Raw genomic sequence first — 26051 nt, forward strand, 5'->3', positions numbered from 1 at the left:
CCAGAATCCAGTTTCTCTAACTTGACAACACCTCCCCAGAAAACTGATCACCCCCACACCAGTCAACCTTATATCGCACATTCCACTTTCATATGTCTGATACCTACTGATTCTCTCTGGTGTGCAGTTAAAGTCAAATATTGTTTCAGTAAGTGCTAGTATTTATGAAGAAGTATATTTGTCTATAAATTACTGGAGTTTACTACTGCCAGCAAGACAAAATTCACACCAATCTCTATATTTGAACTGTTCAATTTATTGAATGGATCTCTTCAAAGAGACAAAATAAATACATGGAAAAGACAACTGTAAGCTGCGCGACTTGTTCAAATCAACTGCATTTACTCGTCTTTTTCATACAGGGAGAGATCCTTCCTCCCATTTTTTGCGAACTCCTGGTTTCCCCAAGAGTAGGTGAGGTACATCAGGATAAAAGCTGTGAAAAAAAGTACAAGACATAAGTTAATTGACTAGTAACACAACACCAGTTCACAAGGACTGGTTGAAAGCATATTGTATCATAGTTTTATAATATTGATTGTCTCATGTTAAGCACATTTACAGACTCTTGATGGTACAGAAACTAAGGAGCGAGCCTCTACCTTAATAAGATTATTGAAAACATCGGCCTATTACACCATTTCCACTAGGGTAGTTATCATGAGAACATACGTATTATCTGTAATTTAGGTATATGCTTTCTAAATTTCACAGGAAAACACTGCAAGTTGAAAGCTTCCTTCTGTAGCATTTTCTAGGGACAGTTTCAGAGTTGATGATTGGCCATAGGGAAAACAAAGCTAATAGAAGTCACAATTAATTTCAAAACACCTGTAGAAGAAACTGTGCTGCCTTTAACACGTTTAGAGCTTCAGTGTTGTCTTTAATGTCATCAAAATGTTTTCTCATGAATGGCAACTAGGCAGTTCACTGATGAGAAAGTGTTGTTTACCTCTGGTTTCCTACAGATTTTGGTTGCACGTAAATATCTCACTTGCTTTTTATTTACAATAGCAAAATACAAAACAGCTAAGACACAATGAAGATGATCCATAACAATTTAGTAGTTATTACATGCTAAGGAACTAGTGCTAAGAATAATATTAAGGTAGAGGTGGTGGTCTATAGCATGATAATGTTTTATGGGGATGATGTTCTCCTACCCCAAAAAAGTTCTCAGCTGTCGTAGAATATACTCTGGTTCATACCGAATGCTAGGTTGCATAGGCACTTTGGCTTTGTTTTTCAGGGGTCCCGGTGCACAGGCAATTTCAAAATTAAACAAAAACATGTGGGTGCTGGCACATTTCTAGCCCTCAGCTATACTCATTTCCAACTGTCTGCTGTGAAGACCTGTTGCTTCCAATACACACATAGTGGACTTTGGGGTCAGTCTCTTGATGGCGCATGGCTTTGTCTACCTGATTTGATGGCTTTCCTACATACTACTTTGTACGTCTGCCCACGAGAATTTTTATTTCAGTGTTTCACTTGACTGACTTGTATCCTTTCACTGCTGACATTGCTTGCATTTAGGGAACTATATTTGTCTTTTTCTGTAGGCACTCTATAGGGGTGCATGTGTATTCTTGTTATTCCACACACTCCTTCTGTTGCATTCAATATCAACATTCCTGCACCTCTCCTATTCTTGTCCATGTTCTTTACCTCCCCACCCCATCTTTATCAAAACAAAAAAATATATCTACACATCCTCCTTTTCTTTTCATCCCCTTGTCCCCACTTCCCAAAGCTGGCTGCCCATCTTGTTTTCCCAAGCCACTTACAAAAAATATTTAAAAAGGCACACAGAGCTTTAAAAAACTGTGTGTGGGTGGGGTCGGGGGGGGGGGGGGGGGGGGGGGGAAGAGTTCAGAGCAGAAAAAAGGGTCAGCCATGTATTTGTGTGTTAAACTTTTAAAGGAATTATTTCAATACATTGGCAATACCAGCCTAACTTTTAAAAACACTGACTGTATACAAAGAGAACAATAGAAAAGGCAGCCTAACTGCAAATGAATTATAGTGATTTTCTTAAGAATGGCACCTGCTTTGCAGTGCTATGAAATGATGGAACCTGTAATACAAGCGCTATACAAACAAAATATATATTTCCAGACTGCCCCAACATGCACCAGACAAAGAACCCTAGGGGAGAGGATGTGGCATAAGGCCCAGAGCTACTCGTTGGAGCTGGGGAACACGGTTGGAGTCTCAGTGCCGGCTCAATATCCTGTGATTCTGGGCAAATCACTTAATCGCCACTTGCTACCAAAAATGAATGTGTTCTTGTGTAATGTAACTGCTCATATAAAGTGCTGTAATACTTATGTATTGAGTTCGCACTAAGTGAACTCTATTTCAAGAGGCCCAATTTACTTCCTAAGGCTAGATGTTATTTGCGATCAAGCTTGAGCCCACGAAGTGCTAGGGTCTGGAGTCCCGACTTCTTTTCCACCATTTTGGAGACAACACCTTTCACCATCTTCTTGCTTGGATCTAACCAATGTGCTTGGTTGGTGTAAGGAAATGCCTCCTTGGCATGGTTGCCCCCTGACTTTTTGCCTTTGCTGATGCTATGTTTACAATTGAAAGTGTGCTGAGGCCTGCTAACCAGGCCCCAGCACCAGTGTTCTTTCCCTAACCTGTACTTTTGTATCCACAATTGGCAGACCCTGGCATCCAGATAAGTCCCTTGTAACTGGTACTTCTAGTACCAAGGGCCCTGATGCCAAGGAAGGTCTCTAAGGGCTGCAGCATGTCTTATGCCACCCTGGAGACCTCTCACTCAGCACAGACACACTGCTTGCCAGCTTGTGTGTGCTAGTGAGAACAAAACGAGTAAGTCGACATGGCACTCCCCTCAGGGTGCCATGCCAGCCTCTCACTGCCTATGCAAGTATAGGTCAGTCACCCCTCTAGCAGGCCTTACAGCCCTAAGGCAGGGTGCACTATACCATAGGTGAGGGTACCAGTGCATGAGCATGGTACCCCTACAGTGTCTAAACAAAACCTTAGACATTGTAAGTGCAGGGTAGCCATAAGAGTATATGGTCTGGGAGTTTGTCAAACACGAACTCCACAGCACCATAATGGCTACACTGAAAACTGGGAAGTTTGGTATCAAACTTCTCAGCACAATAAATGCACACTGATGCCAGTGTACATTTTATTGTAAAATACACCACAGAGGGCACCTTAGAGGTGCCCCCTGAAACTTAACCGACTGTCTGTGTAGGCTGACTAGTTCCAGCAGCCTGCCACACTAGAGACATGTTGCTGGCCCCATGGGGAGAGTGCCTTTGTCACTCTGAGGCCAGTAACAAAGCCTGCACTGGGTGGAGATGCTAACACCTCCCCCAGGTAGGAGCTGTGACACCTGGCGGTGAGCCTCAAAGGCTCCCCCCTTTGTCACAGCCCAGCAGGGCACTCCAGCTTAGTGGAGTTGCCCGCCCCCTCCGGCCACGGCCCCCACTTTTGGCGGCGAGGCTGGAGGGAACAAAGAAAGCAACAAGGAGGAGTCACTGGCCAGTCAGGACAGCCCCTAAGGTGTCCTGAGCTGAGGTGACTAACTTTTAGAAATCCTCCATCTTGCAGATGGAGGATTCCCCCAATAGGGTTAGGATTGTGACCCCCTCCCCTTGGGAGGAGGCACAAAGAGGGTGTACCCACCCTCAGGGCTAGTAGCCATTGGCTACTAACCCCCCAGACCTAAACACGCCCTTAAATTTAGTATTTAAGGGCTACCCTGAACCCTAGAAAATTAGATTCCTGCAACAACAAGAAGAAGGACTGCCCAGCTGAAAACCCCTGCAGAGGAAGACCAGAAGACAACAACTGCCTTGGCTCCAGAAACTCACCGGCCTGTCTCCTGCCTTCCAAAGAACTCTGCTCCAGCGACGCCTTCCAAAGGGACTAGCGACCTCTGAATCCTCTGAGGACTGCCCTGCTTCGACGACAAGAAACTCCAGAGGACAGCGGACCTGCTCCAAAAAGACTGCAACTTTGTTTCAAGAAGCAGCTTTAAAGAACCCTGCAACTCCCCGCAAGAAGCGTGAGACTTGCAACACTGCACCCGGCGACCCCGACTCGGCTGGTGGAGGACCAACACCTCAGGGAGGACCCCCGGACTACTCTACGACTGTGAGTACCAAAACCTGTCCCCCCTGAGCCCCCACAGCGCCGCCTGCAGAGGGAATCCCGAGGCTTCCCCTGACCGCGACTCTCTGAAACCTAAGTCCCGACGCCTGGAAAAGACCCTGCACCCGCAGCCCCCAGGACCTGAAGGACCGGACTTTCACTGCAGAAGTGACCCCCAGGAGTCCCTCTCCCTTGCCCAAGTGGAGGTTTCCCCGAGGAAGCCCCCCCTTGCCTGCCTGCAGCGCTGAAGAGATCCCTTGATCTCTCATAGACTAACTTTGAAAACCCGATGCTTGTTTCTACACTGCACCCGGCCGCCCCCGCGCCGCTGAGGGTGAAATTTCTGTGTGGGCTTGTGTCCCCCCCGGTGCCCTACAAAACCCCCCTGGTCTGCCCTCCGAAGACGCGGGTACTTACCTGCAAGCAGACCGGAACCGGGACTCCCCCTTCTCTCCATTCTAGCCTATGCGTTTTGGGCACCACTTTGAACTCTGCACCTGACCGGCCCTGAGCTGCTGGTGTGGTGACTTTGGGGTTGCTCTGAACCCCCAACGGTGGGCTACCTTGGACCAAGAACTGAACCCTGTAAGTGTCTTACTTACCTGGTAAAACTAACAAAAACTTACCTCCCCCAGGAACTGTGAAAATTGCACTAAGTGTCCACTTTTGAAATAGCTATTTGTGAATAACTTGAAAAGTATACATGCAATTGAAATGATTCAAAGTTCCTAATGTACTTACCTGCAATACCTTTCAAACAAGATATTACATGTTAAATTTGAACCTGTGGTTCTTAAAATAAACTAAGAAAAGATATTTTTCTATAACAAAACCTATTGGCTGGATTTGTCTCTGAGTGTGTGTACCTCATTTATTGTCTATGTGTATGTACAACAAATGCTTAACACTACTCCTTGGATAAGCCTACTGCTCAACCACACTACCACAAAATAGAGCATTAGTATTATCTCTTTTTACCACTATTTTACCTCTAAGGGGAACCCTTGGACTCTGTGCACGCTATTCCTTACTTTGAAATAGCACATACAGAGCCAACTTCCTACATTGGTGGATCAGCGGTGGGGTACAAGACTTTGCATTTGCTGGACTACTCAGCCAATACCTGATCACACGACAAATTCCAAAATTGTCATTAGAAATTGATTTTTGCAATTTGAAAAGTTTTCTAAATTCTTAAAAGTCCTGCTAGGGCCTTGTGTTAGTCCCTGTTAGCATTTCTTTTAGAGTTTAAAAGTTTGTTAAAAGTTTGAATTAGATTCTAGAACCAGTTTTAGTTTCTTAAAAAGTATTCCAACTTTTAGAAGCAAAATGTCTAGCACAGATGTGGCTGTGGTGGAACTCGACACCACACCTTACCTCCATCTACAGATGAGAGAGCTAAGGTCACTCTGTAAACTAAAGAAAATAGCAATGGGCCCCAAACCTACCAAAGTACAGCTCCAGGAGCTTTTGGCAGAGTTTGAAAAGGCCAACCCCTCTGAGGGTGGCAACTCAGAGGATGAAGATAGTGACTTGGAGGGAAATTCCCCCCCTCCAGTCCTACTTAGGGAGAGCAGGGCTACTCAAGCCCTGACTCCACAAATAATAGTCAGAGATGCTGGTTCCCTCACAGGAGGGACCAACAACTCTGAAATCACTGAGGATAACTCCAGTGAAGAGGACATCCAGTTAGCCAGGATGGCCAAAAGATTGGCTTTGGAAAGACAGATCCTAGCCATAGAGAGGGAAAGACAAGAGATGGGCCTAGGACCCATCAATGGTGGCAGCAACATAAATAGGGTCAGAGATTCTCCTGACATGTTGAAAATCCCTAAAGGGATTGTAACTAAATATGAAGATGGTGATGACATCACCAAATGGTTCACAGCTTTTGAGAGGGCTTGTGTAACCAGAAAAGTGAACAAATCTCACTGGGGTGGTCTCCTTTGGGAAATGTTCACAGGAAAGTGTAGGGATAGACTCCTCACACTCTCTGGAAAAGATGCAGAATCTTATGACCTCATGAAGGGTACCCTGATTGAGGGCTTTGGATTCTCCACTGAGGAGTATAGGATTAGATTCAGGGGGGCTCAAAAATCCTCGAGCCAGACCTGGGTTGACTTTGTAGACTACTCAGTAAAAACACTAGATGGTTGGATTCAAGGCAGTGGTGTAAGTAATTATGATGGGCTGTACAATTTATTTGTGAAAGAACACCTGTTAAGTAATTGTTTCAATGATAAACTGCATCAGCATCTGGTAGACCTAGGACCAATTTCTCCCCAAGAATTGGGAAAGAAGGCGGACCATTGGGTCAAGACTAGGGTGTCCAAAACTTCCACAGGGGGTGACCAAAAGAAAGGGGTCACAAAACCTCCCCAGGGGAAAGGTGGTGAGACAGCCAAAAATAAAAATAGTCAAGAGTCTTCTACAGGCCCCCAAAAACCTGCACAGGAGGGTGGGCCCAGAGCCTCTTCACAAAACAATCCTGGGTACAAGGGTAAAAACTTTGATCCCAAAAAGGCCTGGTGTCGAAACTGTAGTCAGTCTGGACACCAAACTGGAGACAAGGCCTGTCCCAAGAAAAGTTCCACTCCAAACTCCAATCCAGGTAACACTGGAATGGCTAGTCTCCAAGTGGGATCAACAGTGTGCCCAGAGCAAATCAGGGTCCACACTGAAGCTACACTAGTCTCTGAGGGTGGGGTGGATTTAGCCACACTAGCTGCCTGGCCGCCTAACATGCAAAAATACAGGCAGCAGCTCTTTATTAATGGGACAAGTGTAGGGGGCGTGAGGGATACAGGTGCCAGTGTCACCATGGTGACAGAGAAACTGGTTTCCCCTGGCCAATACCTGACTGGAAAAACCTATACAGTCACCAACACTGACAATCAGACTAAAGCACATCCCATGGCAATGGTAACTTTAGAATGGGGAGGGGTCAATGGCCTGAAACAGGTGGTGGTCTCCTCAAACATCCCAGTAGACTGTCTGCTTGGAAATGACCTGGAGTCCTCAGCATGGGCTGAGGTAGAACTAAAAACCCATGCAGCCATGCTGGGTATCCCTGAACTGGTGTGTGTAAAAACAAGAGCACAATGCAAGGCACAGGGTGAAAAAGTAGAGCTGGAGTCTGGAAAAATGGCCCAGCCTACCAAGAGAAAAGGAAAGTCAGTTGGGAAACCAACTGCAACACAGTCAGAAAAAGAGAACCTCTCTTCTCAGGAAGAAGTTCTGCCCTCTGAGGGAACTGAGCCTTTGGAGCTTGAACCTTATCAGGTTGAGCTCTTAGGCCCAGGGGGACCCTCAAGGGAGGAGCTGTGTAAGGGACAAGAAACCTGTCCCTCTCTTGAAGGCCTTAGGCAGCAAGCTGCTGAAGAGTCCAAGGGCAAGAAAAATGGAACACATAGGGTCTATTGGGAAGATGGACTCCTGTACACTGAGGCCAGAGACCCCAAACCTGGTGCCACTAGGAGAGTGGTAGTGCCTCAGTCGTTCAGAGAGTTTATTCTGACCTTAGCCCATGATATTCCCCTTGCTGGGCATTTGGGACAAACCAAGACGTGGGAGAGGTTAGTCAACCACTTCTACTGGCCCATTATGTCCCAGAAGGTTAAGGAGTTTTGCCTCTCCTGCCCCACCTGTCAATCCAGTGGTAAGACAGGTGGGCACCCAAAGGCCCCCCTCATTCCACTTCCAGTGGTGGGGGTCCCCTTTGAAAGAGTGGGTGTGGACATAGTTGGTCCACTGGAACCTCCCACAGCCTCAGGAAATATGTACATCCTAGTAGTAGTGGATCATGCTACTAGGTATCCTGAAGCTATTCCCCTTAGGTCGACTACTGCCCCTGCAGTAGCCAAGGCCCTCATTGGTATCTTTACCAGAGTGGGTTTTCCTAAGGAGGTGGTGTCTGACAGAGGTACCAACTTCATGTCAGCATACCTAAAACACATGTGGAATGAGTGTGGAGTGACTTATAAATTCAGTACACCATACCATCCACAAACTAATGGCTTAGTTGAGAGATTCAACAAGACATTAAAAGGCATGATCATGGGGCTCCCAGAAAAGCTCAAAAGGAGATGGGATGTCCTCTTGCCATGTCTGCTTTTCGCTTACAGAGAGGTGCCACAGAAGGGAGTAGGATTCTCACCCTTTGAACTTCTGTTTGGCCACCCTGTAAGGGGACCACTTGCTCTTGTTAAAGAAGGCTGGGAGAGACCTCTTCATGAGCCTAAACAAGACATAGTGGACTATGTACTTGGCCTTCGCTCTAGAATGGCAGAGTACATGGAAAAGGCAACCAAAAACCTTGAGGCCAGCCAACAGCTCCAGAAGTTTTGGTATGACCAAAAGGCTGCACTGGTTGAGTTCCAACCAGGGCAGAAAGTCTGGGTTCTGGAGCCTGTGGCTCCCAGGGCACTCCAGGACAAATGGAGTGGCCCTTACCCAGTGCTAGAAAGGAAGAGTCAGGTCACCTACCTGGTGGACCTGGGCACAAGCAGGAGCCCCAAGAGGGTGATCCATGTGAACCGCCTTAAGCTCTTCCATGACAGGGCTGATGTGAATCTGTTGATGGTAACAGATGAGGATCAGGAGGCAGAGAGTGAACCTCTCCCTGATCTTCTGTCATCAGACCCAAAAGATGGCTCAGTAGATGGAGTGATCTACTCAGACACCCTCTCTGGCCAACAGCAAGCTGATTGTAGGAGAGTCCTACAACAGTTTCCTGAACTCTTCTCCTTAACCCCTGGTCAGACACACCTGTGTACCCATGATGTGGACACAGGAGACAGCATGCCTGTCAAAAACTAAATTTTTAGACAGTCTGACCATGTTAAGGAAAGCCTCAAGGTGGAAGTCCACAAGATGCTGGAATTGGGAGTAATTGAGCGCTCTGACAGCCCCTGGGCTAGCCCAGTGGTCTTAGTCCCCAAACCTCACACCAAAGATGGAAAGAAAGAGATGAGGTTTTGTGTGGACTACAGAGGGCTCAATTCTGTCACCAAGACAGATGCTCATCCAATTCCTAGAGCTGATGAGCTCATAGATAAATTAGGTGCTGCCAAATTCTTAAGTACCTTTGACTTGACAGCAGGGTACTGGCAAATAAAAATGGCACCTGGAGCAAAAGAGAAAACAGCATTCTCCACACCTGATGGGCATTATCAGTTTACTGTTATGCACTTTGGTTTAAAGAATGCCCCTGCCACCTTCCAAAGGTTGGTGAATCAAGTCCTTGCTGGCTTGGAGTCCTTTAGCACAGCTTATCTTGATGATATTGCTGTCTTTAGCTCCACCTGGCAGGATCACCTGGTCCACCTGAAGAAGGTTTTGAAGGCTCTGCAATCTGCAGGCCTCTCTTATCAAGGCATCCAAATGCCAAATAGGGCAGGGAACTGTGGTTTACTTGGGCCACCTTGTAGGTGGAGGCCAAGTTCAGCCACTCCAACCCAAGATCCAGACTATTCTGGACTGGGTAGCTCCAAAAACCCAGACTCAAGTCAGGGCATTCCTTGGCTTGACTGGGTATTACAGGAGGTTTGTGAAGGGATATGGATCCATTGTGACAGCCCTCACTGAACTCACCTCCAAGAAAATGCCCAAGAAAGTGAACTGGACTGTGGAATGCCAACAGGCCTTTGACACCCTGAAACAAGCAATGTGCTCAGCACCAGTTCTAAAAGCTCCAGATTATTCTAAGCAGTTCATTGTGCAGACAGATGCCTCTGAACATGGGATAGGGGCAGTTTTGTCCCAAACAAATGATGATGGCCTTGACCAGCCTGTTGCTTTCATTAGCAGGAGGTTACTCCCCAGGGAGCAGCGTTGGAGTGCCATTGAGAGGGAGGCCTTTGCTGTGGTTTGGTCCCTGAAGAAGCTGAGACCATACCTCTTTGGGACTCACTTCCTAGTTCAAACTGACCACAGACCTCTCAAATGGTTGATGCAAATGAAAGGTGAAAATCCTAAACTGTTGAGGTGGTCCATCTCCCTACAGGGAATGGACTTTATAGTGGAACACAGACCTGGGACTGCCCATGCCAATGCAGATGGCCTTTCCAGGTTCTTCCACTTAGAAAATGAAGACTCTCTTGGGAAAGGTTAGTCTCATCCTCTTTCGTTTGGGGGGGGGGGTTGTGTAAGGAAATGCCTCCTTGGCATGGTTGCCCCCTGACTTTTTGCCTTTGCTGATGCTATGTTTACAATTGAAAGTGTGCTGAGGCCTGCTAACCAGGCCCCAGCACCAGTGTTCTTTCCCTAACCTGTACTTTTGTATCCACAATTGGCAGACCCTGGCATCCAGATAAGTCCCTTGTAACTGGTACTTCTAGTACCAAGGGCCCTGATGCCAAGGAAGGTCTCTAAGGGCTGCAGCATGTCTTATGCCACCCTGGAGACCTCTCACTCAGCACAGACACACTGCTTGCCAGCTTGTGTGTGCTAGTGAGAACAAAACGAGTAAGTCGACATGGCACTCCCCTCAGGGTCCATGCCAGCCTCTCACTGCCTATGCAAGTATAGGTCAGTCACCCCTCTAGCAGGCCTTACAGCCCTAAGGCAGGGTGCACTATACCATAGGTGAGGGTACCAGTGCATGAGCATGGTACCCCTACAGTGTCTAAACAAAACCTTAGACATTGTAAGTGCAGGGTAGCCATAAGAGTATATGGTCTGGGAGTTTGTCAAACACGAACTCCACAGCACCATAATGGCTACACTGAAAACTGGGAAGTTTGGTATCAAACTTCTCAGCACAATAAATGCACACTGATGCCAGTGTACATTTTATTGTAAAATACACCACAGAGGGCACCTTAGAGGTGCCCCCTGAAACTTAACCGACTGTCTGTGTAGGCTGACTAGTTCCAGCAGCCTGCCACACTAGAGACATGTTGCTGGCCCCATGGGGAGAGTGCCTTTGTCACTCTGAGGCCAGTAACAAAGCCTGCACTGGGTGGAGATGCTAACACCTCCCCCAGGCAGGAGCTGTGACACCTGGCGGTGAGCCTCAAAGGCTCCCCCCTTTGTCACAGCCCAGCAGGGCACTCCAGCTTAGTGGAGTTGCCCGCCCCCTCCGGCCACGGCCCCCACTTTTGGCGGCGAGGCTGGAGGGAACAAAGAAAGCAACAAGGAGGAGTCACTGGCCAGTCAGGACAGCCCCTAAGGTGTCCTGAGCTGAGGTGACTCTAACTTTTAGAAATCCTCCATCTTGCAGATGGAGGATTCCCCCAATAGGGTTAGGATTGTGACTCCCTCCCCTTGGGAGGAGGCACAAAGAGGGTGTACCCACCCTCAGGGCTAGTAGCCATTGGCTACTAACCCCCCAGACCTAAACACGCCCTTAAATTTAGTATTTAAGGGCTACCCTGAACCCTAGAAAATTAGATTCCTGCAACAACAAGAAGAAGGACTGCCCAGCTGAAAACCCCTGCAGAGGAAGACCAGAAGACAACAACTGCCTTGGCTCCAGAAACTCACCGGCCTGTCTCCTGCCTTCCAAAGAACTCTGCTCCAGCGACGCCTTCCAAAGGGACCAGCGACCTCTGAATCCTCTGAGGACTGCCCTGCTTCGACGACAAGAAACTCCCGAGGACAGCGGACCTGCTCCAAAAAGACTGCAACTTTGTTTCAAGAAGCAGCTTTAAAGAACCCTGCAACTCCCCGCAAGAAGCGTGAGACTTGGAACACTGCACCCGGCGACCCCGACTCGGCTGGTGGAGGACCAACACCTCAGGGAGGACCCCCGGACTACTCTACGACTGTGAGTACCAAAACCTGTCCCCCCTGAGCCCCCACAGCGCCGCCTGCAGAGGGAATCCCGAGGCTTCCCCTGACTGCGACTCTCTGAAACCTAAGTCCCGACGCCTGGAAAAGACCCTGCACCCGCAGCCCCCAGGACCTGAAGGACCGGACTTTCACTGCAGAAGTGACCCCCAGGAGTCCCTCTCCCTTGCCCAAGTGGAGGTTTCCCCGAGGAAGCCCCCCCTTGCCTGCCTGCAGCGCTGAAGAGATCCCTTGATCTCTCATAGACTAACATTGAAAACCCGACGCTTGTTTCTACACTGCACCCGGCCGCCCCCGCGCCGCTGAGGGTGAAATTTCTGTGTGGGCTTGTGTCCCCCCCGGTGCCCTACAAAACCCCCCTGGTCTGCCCTCCGAAGACGCGGGTACTTACCTGCAAGCAGACCGGAACCGGGGCACCCCCTTCTCTCCATTCTAGCCTATGCGTTATGGGCACCACTTTGAACTCTGCACCTGACCGGCCCTGAGCTGCTGGTGTGGTGACTTTGGGGTTGCTCTGAACCCCCAACGGTGGGCTACCTTGGACCAAGAACTGAACCCTGTAAGTGTCTTACTTACCTGGTAAAACTAACAAAAACTTACCTCCCCCAGGAACTGTGAAAATTGCACTAAGTGTCCACTTTTGAAATAGCTATTTGTGAATAACTTGAAAAGTATACATGCAATTGAAATGATTCAAAGTTCCTAATGTACTTACCTGCAATACCTTTCAAACAAGATATTACATGATAAATTTGAACCTGTGGTTCTTAAAATAAACTAAGAAAAGATATTTTTCTATAACAAAACCTATTGGCTGGATTTGTCTCTGAGTGTGTGTACCTCATTTATTGTCTATGTGTATGTACAACAAATGCTTAACACTACTCCTTGGATAAGCCTACTGCTCGACCACACTACCACAAAATAGAGCATTAGTATTATCTCTTTTTACCACTATTTTACCTCTAAGGGGAACCCTTGGACTCTGTGCACGCTATTCCTTACTTTGAAATAGCACATACAGAGCCAACTTCCTACAGTTGGTGACCCTCTTGAGGGTATCAAGAGCAAGTGCTATTGCCTAGTGTTAAGCTCTACTAAAGTCAGTTGGTTAATGCACCCACTGCAGAGGCCTTGACAGAACAAGAATAGCACAGATTACAATCCCAACATTGAATTTTCACCTCTTCTTCTCTGCAAGGTCGAAGCAGATGCAAATAAATTATAGCGATTTTGTTAAGAATGGCACCTGCTTTGCAGCGCTATGACAGAACCTGTATTACAAAATGCTATATAAAAAAAGCGAGTTATTCCCAGACTGCCCCAACACGCACCAGACAAAGAACCCTAGGGGATGTGGCATAAGGGCCAGAGCTGCTGACTTTGGAGTGCCGAAACACAGTTTGAGTCTCAGCGCCGGGCTCAACATCCTGCGATTCTGAGCAAATCACTTCTTCTCCCCTTGCAACCAAAAATAAATGTATTCTTGTGTAATTTAAATCGGTGCTCATGTGAAGCGCTGTAATAACTTTGTATCAAGTTTGCGCTACACAAAACTGCAAAAAAATAAACAAATAAAGACCCTGCAGACATTGCAAAGAAATAGCCCAAAACCAAGGAAGAGGAAGAGGGAGAAACAACATACAGTCAGGAGCGCAAAGTGGCTAGGCAAAATAAAAAAAGTGCCCCACACTAAGGTATCTCATCGATTGCGCAATAATCCATCTAACAGGGTCCGTCTCCAAGCGCTAAGAAAACTGCCTCAAGGCGGGACAAACAAAAGCATTTACCAACGCCATAAACTGATTTTTGAAAGGCAGGCCCAGGAACGAATGAAAGTGATGGGCATGGTTAAAGTCCACAGACTAGATTACAACATGTCGATAAGAGCAGCGTTTGTGCACTGCTATGCTCGGTCTAATAAGCTCCGCACCACAGCGCATGAGTGAATGTGTTGCAACACTTGCAACCACCTTTGAATTGGATTTATTAGGAACAAAGAAAACTTGAAATAGCCATTGCATGCATGTGTATGGGTCTGCAAGCAAATGCCTGAGATTGCACAGAAAGTATTGGCAAAGCCAATAAACAGTTCGGCATTATAGAGCTGAGGAACTGGGTTTGCCAAAGCTTGCTAACATAGGATTGGAGCAAATACTCCTAGGATGGAAGACAACTTTACTTAAAGTATTGAATATGAATCTAAAAGATAGAACAGAAAATCGAGCAACCTAAATAGAATAAATTCTGCATAGCGCAGAGAAACCTGAACCTGTACTACATTCAGAATATTGTTCTCTTGAATTTCAGATGGCACTGGAAACAACTCTGTACAGTAAATCAGTGTGTGGAATTTTCTGAAACATTCACTTGTCCAAGGAGCTAGTTGCTTCAGAAATATTTTTGTCTTTTAGAAAATCTACCGTTTTAAGTTTGGAGCTAAGAGGTGAGGTGACAAATTATATAAGCATTGTCATTATATCACACCTTTTAGAAGGCTAAATCTAACTAGGCTCTGCTTACGCCACTTCTCGAATTAAATCAGACACTAAATACACTATGGTTACATTTATGGCAACACTTTGTATATTTACATTAAGGCAACACTTTGTATATTTACACTTTCTTTGAAGAGGTCCTGTTTCTGTATTAGTTCTATTTGGTCCGCCTTTCACAACACAGTGGGACTGAATATGGCAATATATTCTTCATGAAAGATTTCTGATTATGGAAGAGACCTGGATATGTCAGTGCTCCAATTATGTCCTTGCTTTAAATTAAGAAGTAGCTTCTGAAATTCATTGGCTGGATGGTTCAAGTGCACAACTAGTTTAACTCTGCAAGGTCTTGTCAGAGTCAAGATGTTATGTGCCCGATTCTTTTCATGCGTCAGCTGGGATACACCTGCATAAAGTGGTTTTGAACTTGTAAAAGTATTACCTCATTCAGAGATATTGGACCGAGTAAAACAAAGCCAGGAAATTGGTGCTGTAGGACTGAAATAATTGATTGTGTTCACATCAACAAACCTAAATGTTCATGGGTATTCATAAACCTCACTCCTGATAAGGCAGATGGAAAAACGTTTCTATTATGCGAAGAGAATAAGTCATGAAAAGTTGAGAAAAAAATAGAAAAGATAACATTAGCACATTATTTTGCTCAGTACATTTTCGCATGAGCATACATACACCTGTATGTGTGCTCAGGCAAAATTGGAATGCTCAAATGTTTGTTAAGATTACGCTTGGAAAGTGCGACTATGGCAGGTTTTCCGCTGGAAACTTTTTGTGAATTCCTGCCAGTCATAAAAGTGACCAGTATGTGACTCCTCGCCACGAATGAAGATAATGGGACAACTTCCAAAGCATGTTGCTTAGTAAAATTAGAGAACAGCCGAAGTGGTGCTTGTGCAAGGTAGGGGGAGGGGGAAAAATTGAGATAATGGAGCTGCATTGCACACCATCAGTCGTACGCGCCCCACTACTTAACCAAGCTTGCCCCATGTTCCACCACACCTCTGCCAATTGTGTCCCAGTAGCGGCAGAGACAGTCTAGCCTTATCTTATGTGGAGTGTGCACCACTCGATATCCAGTAGGGACAGTCACTGTAGGCAAAGGTGCTTACTTGTTTAGTATTTACCGTCATATTAGCCAAGTTAGTGTCAGAATATAGGCATGAATGGGGAAAGACGTTAATTATTTAGCAGGTAATAGAAAAGCACTCAACCCCTTCACTGCCAGGCCTTTTCCCTCTCGGATGCCAGACCTTTTTTCTTGGCTATTTGGGACAGGTCGCCCTTAAGCTCTCATAACTTTTTTGTCCACATAAGCTACCCATGCTAAATTTGTGTCCTTTGTTCCAACATCCTAGGGATTCTAGAGGTACCCAGAGTTTGTGGGTTCCCCTGGAGGAGACCAAGAAATTAGCCAAAATACAGCAAATTGTTTTATTTTATTAAATGGGAAAAAGGGCTGCAGAAGAAGGCTTGTGGTTTTTCCCTGAAAATGGCATCAACAAAGGGTTTGTGGTGGGAAAATCACCATCTTCCCAGCTTTCAGAAACAAGCAGACTTGAATCAGAAAACCACATTTTTCTACAAAATGTTGGCATTTTACTGGGACATAGCCCATTTGTACAATTGTTTGTGCTTTTTAGCTTCCTTCCACTTAGTGACAGAAATGGGTGAGAAACCAATGCTGGATGCCGGAAAGCTAAACATTTCTGAAAAGTAGACAAAATTCTTAATTCAATTCAATTCAATTCAAAGAAGCTTTATTGCGGCTACAAGAGCCAAAAAAGCGTGAGCAGTAATAAATACAAATAAATGCACATGATAAAATAAAATTGCAGGTAAATATGGTGATAAAAGGGAATGAAATATAAATAAAAATTAAAATGGAATAAAAATGAGATAGAATAAAATGGAATGAAATTAGAAAAAATGAAATGAAGTGAAATGCACTCTGCAGGATGTTGGGACAGTCTTATTTGGAGTCTTTGTCCAGGAGAGTTTTCCCTCTAATAAGCCAACTAGCTCCGAGGAATTTGGCGATAGCGATCACTAGCGTTGGCCTGGTGTCTGATCTAAGGATTCGCAGAGCTAGCGCAGAGCAGCGTGCTCCCAGTAGTCTGCATGCCGGGGCCAGCCATTTCCTACGGGGGGCAGTATACGCGGGGCATGCAAAAAGGAGGTGAGGGAGATTCTCCACGGGGGCTTTGCAAGCAGGGCATGCGGTGGATTCGTTGTGTGACCAGCTGCTGGTGAAAAGTCTTAATGGGAGTGTTCCAATGCGGAGCTGGAAGTACAGTTTCCTTTCCCTTGGGGCCGTGATTAGGTCCCAAAAAGTTTCGTACTTGCATGACTCTTTTAGGTTGGCAAATTCACAAGATAATGTAGTGTGGAGTGCAGCCCGAGTGTCTTAGTTGTTGGCCCTTTGCCAGTAAAGTTTCTTTAGTTCGCTTTTCGAGGGAAAGACTGACGTGGCTGGTGAGTTCCAGAGATCATCGAGCCCGATAGAGTGGAGTAAATCCTTGATGGATCGTAGCCAGGGGATTCTGTGCAGGTGGTCGGCTTTTAGGATGACCTGTAGAGCTTCGGTGAAGATGACAAGTTCCGGAGTGGTCCAGAGACGCCGCCAGTACAGCAGAGGTCGCAGGCGGGCTTTGTGACCAATGCGTTTGATGCCGAGGTCCTTGAAAAGAGGGAACAGTGGGGTGCTTAGCGGAAGGGACACAAGGTTTCTTAAGAAGTTGTTTTCAGCGGTGGTTAGGTCTTGGGTTTTGGTATAACCCCAAAGTTCAGCCCCGTAGAGCGCTGAGGAAACTGCCTGGGCTTCGTATAATTGTAATGCTGGGCGAATTGGTTTTGTGTGTGAGAGGTGGAAGTTTTTTTAATAGAGCCCCAGTTGTTTGTCTTAATTTAAGGGCTTGTTTTCCTATGTGTGGCTTCCAGGACATGTTGTCAGTGAGTGTTATGCCCAGGTAGCTGAAAATGCCCACCTTCTCGAGTGAGGAGCCCTCTAGAGTAAATTTCCCTTTGAAAGATCTGTGGGGATTAAGGGTCATTAGTTTGGTTTTCGTTGCGTTGATTTCGAGTCCCTGGGATGAACAGAAATGCTCGAAGCACGCAAGGAGTTTCCTTAGACCACTAGGGGTCTTAGATATCAAGAGAGTGTCATCGGCAAAGAGTAAGACTGGGATTTTTTGTGTGCCAAGTGAAGGTGCGTCAGCCTGCAGTCTGAGGAGGGAGGGGACAATTTCGTTGATGTACAGGGAAAAGAGGGTCGGGGCAAGTACGCAACCTTGCCGCACACCCCTAGAGACGTGGATTCTATCGGTAAGTTGGCCCTTGTTGCCCCACCTGACTTGTGCGTAGTTGTCCTCGTGGAGTCGTATCAAAATGGCAAGGATGTGTTCCGGGATTCCCATCCGAGAGAGAGTGACCCACAGTTTGTTGCGAGGTACTAGGTCAAAAGCAGATTTGAGATCCACGAAAGCTACATAAAGGCTGCCTTTACCGATGAACACTGTTTTCCAATATAATAATAGGAATCTGAGGGCTTGATCAGTGGTGGAAATCTTCTTTCGGAAACCGGCTTGGAGGGGGCTAAGGATATCGTGGTCAATTATCCATTCTTCTATCTTCCCTAGGAGGCAGTGGCAGAAGACTTTTTGGACACAGTCAATTAGACTAATGGGTCTATAGTTACAGGGAAGAGATCTGTCGCCCTTTTTAAAGATTGGAATAACAATGGCCGCTTTCCAAGAGTCGGGAATTGGCGCCCCAGATGCTATTGCGTTAGCTAGAATGGTGAGATATCTTGACCAGGATGCTAGGTCTGTTGAGAATAGGTCTGCTGGGACGCAGTCTGAACCAGGGGCCCTGCCGCGTTTTAGAGTGCTTAGAGAGTAAGTTATATCACTTTGGGAGAACAACAGGGGTGCTGCGGTGGTTGGTGCTAACGAGTGAAATAGGAGGGGGCCCGTACAAACAGAGGTGGGGCTATCATGATCAGGGGAGTACAGACTACTAAAGTGGGCTATCCAGTCTCTTGGGGCAATATTGGTTGTGATGTCCAAACCACTGGTTTCTGGGCCTCGCGCTGCCAGTGACCAGAACAGACTATAATTTCTCTCGCGCACAGCGTCGCTGAGTGATGTCCACCATTTGCTATCTCTTAATTCAGCATGGGGTCATTTGTGTAGATCCTACAAGGTTTTCCTATAGAAAATAACAGCTGAAATAAAAAGAAATGAAATTGAGGTGAAAAAAAACCAGCCATTTCTTCCCACGTTTTACTCTGTAACTTTTTCCTGTGATGTCAGATTTTTGAAAGCAATATACTGTTACGTCTGCTGGACTCTTCTGGTTGCGGGGATATATGGGGTTTGTTGGTTCATTAAGAACCCTAGGTATCCAGAGCCAATAAATGAGCTGCACCCTGCAATGGGTTTTCTTTCTATACCGGGTAACAGCAATTAATATGCTGAAATATAAAGAGTGGAAAATGGGTATCAAGAAAACCTTTGTATTTCCAAAATGGGCACAAGATAAGGTGTTGAGAAGCAATGTTTTTTTGCACAGCTCTGAATTCCAAGGCCCCCATATTTGCATGTGAATTGCAGTGCATTTCTCAAATATACGTCTTTGTTTTTACACACTGTCTTACATTTGGAAGGAAAAAATGTAGAGAAAGACAAGGAGCAATAACACTTGTTCTTCTATTCTGTGTTCCCCCAAGTCTCCCAATAAAAATAGTACTTCACTTGTGTGGGTAGGCCTAGTGCTTGCAATAGGAAATGCAACATGGACACATCACATGTTTACATTGAAATCTGAAGTTTTTTTTGCAAAGTGCCTAGCTGTGTATATTGGTCTCTAGCTCAGTCGACACAGAGGGAAACCTACCAAACCTGTGCATTTTTTAAAACTAGACACAAGTCACCCCACCCAGGGAAATCCAGGGTGGGGTGACTTGTGAGGCTCTCACCAGGTTCTGTTACCCACAATTCTTTGCAAACCTCAAAATTGGCCAAAAACATACTTTTTCCTCACATTTCGGTGACAGAAAGTTCTGGATTTGAGAGGAGCCACAAATTTCCTTCCATCCAGCATTCGCCCAAGTCTCCCGATAAGAATGGTACCTCACTTGTATGGGTAGGCCTAGTGCCCGCCAAAGGAAATGCCCAAAACACTATGTGGACACATCAAAATTATCAAAAACAAAACTACCCGTTTTGCAGGGGGGCACCTGCGTTTTTGGTCCTGGCTCAGCAGCCATATAGGGAAACCTACCAAACCGAAACATTTCTGAAAACTAGACACCAGAGGGAGTCCAGGGGGGGTGTGACTTGCGTGGATCCCCCAGAGTTTTCTTACCCAGAATCCTCAGCAAACCTCAAATTTAGCTACAAAAAAAACCCAACACATTTTTCCAACATTTGTGTGGGACCACCACACCGGGACAAATTTTCTACCACTCAACATTCTCCTCAGTCTCCCGGTAAAAAAATTATACCTTACTTGTGTAGGTGGGCCAAGTGCCTGTGACAGGGAAGAGCCAAACTCATGTCAAAATTGAGGGGGAACCAAAGCGGGTCCAAAAGGACAGTTTGGAAAAAACATTTTTAGGCTGACAAGTGGGGCAGAGTTTTTATCGGTATAGATGCGACAATGCTGGGTGGTAGGAATTTTGTGGATGCCTGCATATTCCGGAAAGTTCCATCACAAAAATGTGGGAAAAATGTGTGATTTCCAGCAAAGTTGGAGGTTTGCAGGACATTGTGGTAAAGAAAATGGTACTATGTGCATGTGCAGCACACCACCCTGGACTCACCCAGATGTTAAGTTTTCAGATGTGTCTAGGTCCTGAAGATTTTTCTACATGGCAGCATCCAAAAGTCCAAAAGGTGCAGTCATCACCATTCCAAGTGGGAGGATTTTGAGAGTTAGACAATCTCTCATGGCCCAAATGTAAAACCAAAACCCCAAAATAATCAAATGTCCTCTTGCTTGCAGTGGGATAAGATGTTGTAGTGTGCGGGGAAGGTCTGAAAGACTGTTACCCCCTTCAGTTGGGGAGGGGGCATAACCATTGCCATACTGGTTGGTAGCCACCACTCCAATATTTTTTTTTTTTTTTTTTATTCCCTGGCATCTAGTAGGCTTTCTGCCCCCTGCTCCTCCCCACCCCCCAATTGTGCCCCATTTGTCCACCAGTGGGCAGAACAACTTTGGCCCCATTTATCTGGGGTGGGGTTAAGGCCATATCCCCACCCTCTTTTTTTGAAGAAAAGAAAATCTTCCCTGGACTCTGGCCCCTTTGAGGGCAGATGGGCCTTCCAAAAATAGGCCGATCTGCCCCCAAATGATCTCACCGAGCAAACAACATGAAACTATTCACCAAGAAATAATCATAGTATTAGACCAAAGATAAAGATGGAAACTAAATGACAACTGCCAAAGCCCAGCAAAACCAACAAGATCTGTGGCCTGGGGATCTCATACAGCACATAACTCCGGTCTTCAAAAGAGGGAGGAACCAGAACATGAGAGTAAAGACAGCGCTAAAAATTAAACAGGGTCTTATGACAGCACTCAGAGCCCATAATCAGCCACAAAAGAGTGGGAGGTCACCGAGCAACAACAAGAAACTCATCCCAAGAGCAAAAAAGAGCTGGAAACTGGGTGTAGTGTATTGTCAACACCAAGAAACAACAGCTATGAGGTGGAACACATAGGAATCGCAGAAAGCCTAAAGTACATTTAATGGCATTTACACTAAGAAAACAAGCACTGGTAAATGTAATAGGTTTCGTCTATGTGATTAATAATAAGCTGTTTTTTGTTGTAAGCAATAGCTTGGTGAGCAGTTGTGCAATATAAGTTACTGGAACTCTGTCAATGTGTTATGACCTGTTTAATGAGAATATATTGTGCTGTTACTAGTGATACTTTGAAGCAAGAATAGGTAAAGGCTCGAGGACAAAAAAAAAAAAAAAAAAAGAAAAGGCACCGACAAGTACACTTGAAATGTGCAACCTCAGTCAAGCTCCCAGAGACTATTGATTCACTCTTAAATCTGTGCTGGTGTTTTCACTTTCATTTCAGTCTTGCTAGTGACACAGCCTATGCTCCTTACCACCCCTCCCCCATATATATTTGTACCCTTGCCCCATACCCAAAGGGCGCCCACACTTTGAAGACCACTGGCAACAACCCTGCCCCTTTATAAAGTACAGTGTAATCACAGGCAAACAAAAAACAAAAGGAACTATATAAAAAGCAAGTTTGTATATCTGGTTACAATAAGATGATTAACAGTGAACCAAACAGTAGGCCGCTGCTGTGTCACAATAGTTTTACGAGAGAAGCTCTGTTTGTATAACTCAACTAGACTGCCTCTACTTAATGGCAAGGACAAATTCGATTTTTGCCCTCTTCCCACCCCAGAGCTCCTAAAGGCAGCACCGGTTGCACATTGCCACCATTTTATGTGAACAACATTTCTGATGATGACTGACTCATCAGAAACAGCACCGAAATTGTATGAAAGCATGTTGCAGTATGTTTTAATGGATGATTTAGGTGTGGTGAGGAATACGCACTGAAAATGATGCACAACTATTCAAATTTAAGAGCTGTGGGTGCATCTATCTGTAAGTAGCGCTTAAACAGCTTTCTGTCCTCCTGAAGACAGAGCAATGCAACACAATATCCCCAGGTCCGTCCGAGAGTGGGAAGGCAGACAGATTCAGAGTTAAGAGCTTTAGCTCATCTTGCACAGAGCCTGCACAGCAGGCAGGGGAGCCGGGGGGAAGCTCAAAATCATCATTGCAATTAGAGGAACCATACTGGGAAAGAAGAAAATGTCACAGAGCAGAGAGTGGGAGGAGTGCCGATAGGGTGTGTGTGCATAATTAAAATGATAAAAGTTTGATGCAGATGAAATTGAGTACTTCGGCCCTGGGACACTGATAAGAAGAACACACGTAGACCAACAGGAAATGGTATGCTACAATCAATAGAAAACGAGGAAAAGTGGCAAGCACACAAATAAATGAAAAGGAAGGGTGGCATGTAAGCCCCTTTTAAGGTTTATATTAAATACAATAGAATTCACAAGCACAGCACAACCGCTGTGCAGGCGAATGCTAAAAAGACTGGCCAGGATCAGCTGTTATGTTGCATCAACATCCGCAGAAAGTGTAAACCATTGATCTTGAACAGCACACAAAACAGATATGTAGACTAAAGGTCTGTTAGAGCTCAATGACATGTCACTTGAGCAGCTAGGGTATTCCAGAATACACGGGAATGAAACAATGCACCAGACAAGTTGCAGCCTGAAACTGGAGGGGCCCCCCAGCATACAAAGTGGTGACAGTGAAGTAATTGTGCAGTGTGAGCAACAACAGAATTCAAAGTTGTAGTCTCAGAGCTCTGCAAGATTTACACCAAGGGGCTTTGGCCACTCACAGAGTACATGAACTCATGATAGTGGAGTAATCCTATCTCCAGAGCAAAGACAGCCCTTGAGGCTAATAAGAGAAACTGGACAGACCAAGTCACAAAAATTGCAGACTGGGAAAGTTAAGGATCATGCAGTGTAAATACATATTGAAGGGAGGTCGCCATACTGTGAGACCAAAAAGGCACAGGTGAAGAGAAAGAAAACGATTAGTTTGGGACACCACGTTTAGATGAAGTCCAGCCTGGGAAGCTTAGGGGCTGGTGGACAGCTGACAATGCAGGATCACAATCGGATCCGCAACATCGACTCAATGGGGGGCTTGGGGATTTCACAGAGCACCCACCATTAAATTAATCAGATGGAATTAGTATCGCTTCAGAGCAAAACAAAAAGAAAAAGGGGGCCAGACTGACCAAGCAGTTTGTGCTTCTAAATTTAAGCATGCAAATAGCTTAGCAGGTGAATGCTAGGCTTTAAGGAAAAGGTGACCTAGCAATTAAAAATCCATTTACTTCCTACATCAGATGAACTCTCAACAATATAATATTATGAGGGGAGTAAATCCCAAACAAGATGTGGGGTATGGACATTTAAGGGCATTTTCAGTCTTGACAGTTTGCGAATGGCCACAAACGTATGTGCAAACTCCTCCAAATCTTTCCAACTCTACAAATGGCAGAGGTTTTCTCCAGGTTATGGATGGAGTAAATTCCTTCAAGGGCGAGAAGCAGAATGGAACACCTCCAAACTTTGTGGGGGTGTAGAGATAGAGGTCTCTCCACTGAGAAATGTATTTCCCCTGTGGATAAAACAATTGGGGGGAGTACTGTTAGCTAAATAAGCATGTTTCATATTTGCATTTACATAAGAAGCATCCTGGGAGAACTAGCAATGCCCACAAATTAGTTGATTTTGCAAACGTGTGTATATTTTTATTTTGGAAACACGGTCCGCAATGTAAACGGAGCTTGTTATATTGCCTTAACAAGCTCGTCCTGACAGTAAAAACGTGAATGAATCATATTAACAACATGGAAAATCTTGAATGTCTAAATTTATTTCTCGGTGTTGAAACCGAATGTTCCTCTGTCTCTACTGTAACACTATAAACCAGCTATCCATGGGCGTGTGGAATATACTTACCTACATACAGTGAGGAATTAAAAACTACTGAATAGTAGAAGCCAGGTTATCTTCTTCTCTAACCCCTATTACAGGCAATAAAACATTTACTCATGGAAATATTGAGGGGGTTCATCACTAAAGTACTGGAGATGCTCTCAAGTACAACTAGTGTTATCAAGGTGAATATTTACATGCTGCAGAAAGTTAATGCAGGCAAATAGATTTAAACAGACCCATAAACGCTTGCACTCACAGGGAAGGTCAGCAATAATGAGGTGTGGGAAACATGCATACTAGGAACAACTTCAACATTACCGGAAACTAGCAAATTTGTTTCAAAAAAGTATGGACCTAGCTATGCAACTGCATTAGATATGGATTTCCTGGGTGCACAAGCAGTTCAATACAACACCTGAAAGAGCTATGGGAAACGTTATACTCTAGGACAAACCCAATTAAGGTCTTACCAGACACCAAGCTGATGGCATTAGGGAATGCATTAACTCCTGAATGTAACAAGTGTAAGTAGCTAGTAAGCAAATTATCGGAAGGAGATACTCTACCATGAGGATTATTGGTAAAGAGCACCGTCTTACTTTCTGTGAAATAAAAATGGTGGACTGTTCATTTTCTCAGTGCATAGTTTACCATAAATGACATCACTCTGGTCAGGTAGCTAAAGGTTCCTAAGCTAAAGGAAAATCTGAGAGCTAAAATGATGCAATAGGCTGAGATATTCTCAACATGCGAGTGGGACGCTGAACAGCCCCAGTGTAAAAATATCAGAATGTCAAACGATACACTATGCAGCGAACAACTGCTGGAAAACGTGCAGTAACACCTGATGGATTATAGCTAACTGGAATCATTACTGTCCTCAGATGTTCAAGACTGCTGTTTGCATGAAGAGTGGCAAAATTAGAATGTTCATAGACTTCCACAAAACGAATGATATTCAGTCAGTACAGGGTTCCCCGAGTTGATGACTTATGAGACTGCTTCACAAACTGAATGACTATTGAAGACCTCAGAAGTGCATCCTATCAAATTCCTATTAGATTTTTCTGCTTGGGTTCTACAGGTTCAGTCGCTTGCCTCGCGGTATATCAGGAGCCCCAGCGGCAGTCCAGCTTCTTTCTAAAACGGTGGTCAAAAACCGGAATCTTTTGCAAGAGCTGGAGCATACTGATGGCATCCCCGATATAGACACGAGTCAGAACTGTGATATTATCAGCCTGAAAGCTCAGACTTAAGACTTAAGTAATCATTGAACAAATAGGCATTTTTGAGTAGGTCATGCTGTATCAGAAGTAATAGCCATTCATCCTAAAAAGTGAAGGAAATTCAGACGAGACCAAGAGAAACTACTTTGAAGAACGCATAATGTTTCTTATGATTCTGTAATTACTACAGAATATTTGTACCCCGATCCACAATATACACACCATTAACAGACCTAACAAAACAATATCAACCCACCAGAATGAAATAAGGTGAAATGTAAAAAGAAACCAGAATCATCTTACTGCACTATAAAGAATGTGAACCTTTTTGTTTCAGAAGGACTGTAAGTTGCCAGCAAGCAGCCACTATGCTCAGGAAACTTGCAAAAGCTCAGTACAGGCTACAGCTAAACCACAGTTACCATTCATTCTCAATGCAGATGTTTTTACAGGATTGTCTTGCACGAAATATCCATCTCAAACGTAAGCTTCTAGCAATGCGAGACGTAAAATTGAAATTGCATTACTAACTCTATCCAGCAAAATTCAGTCAGAGCAGACGATAGCCCATTAACATATGCACTGAAGAAAGCTACGTTGAATAAAAATGATAACAATTGGCTCACTGTTTCATCTTACTACATTGCCAAAGTCCATTACCCCCTAAAAAACTAACTCTGATGTTTATACTCTGTCCAAGAGAGCAAGCACACCCACATACTCTTTTGAGTAATATGCTGAAATATCAGAATCCGGAATAAAAATCAATTCATTAGGATACACAAATTGTCTTGG

At 45.1% G+C, this 26051-nt stretch overlaps 1 protein-coding gene across 2 annotated transcripts in view; it reads right to left on the bottom strand.

The window, feature by feature from the left end:
- Positions 1-236: 236 nt before the first annotated feature.
- UQCRQ (ubiquinol-cytochrome c reductase complex III subunit VII) overlaps positions 237-26051 on the bottom strand; it is a 52474-nt gene continuing 26659 nt past the window's right edge. For both annotated transcript variants that reach the window (XM_069244729.1, XM_069244730.1), the window contains exon 3: positions 237-436. In XM_069244729.1, the coding sequence (XP_069100830.1) occupies positions 342-436 (95 nt within the window). In that variant the 3' untranslated portion in view covers positions 237-341. The remainder of the gene's footprint in view (positions 437-26051) is intronic.

Source organism: Pleurodeles waltl, chromosome 7 (assembly GCF_031143425.1).
Source record: "Pleurodeles waltl isolate 20211129_DDA chromosome 7, aPleWal1.hap1.20221129, whole genome shotgun sequence".
NCBI lineage: Eukaryota > Metazoa > Chordata > Amphibia > Caudata > Salamandridae > Pleurodeles > Pleurodeles waltl.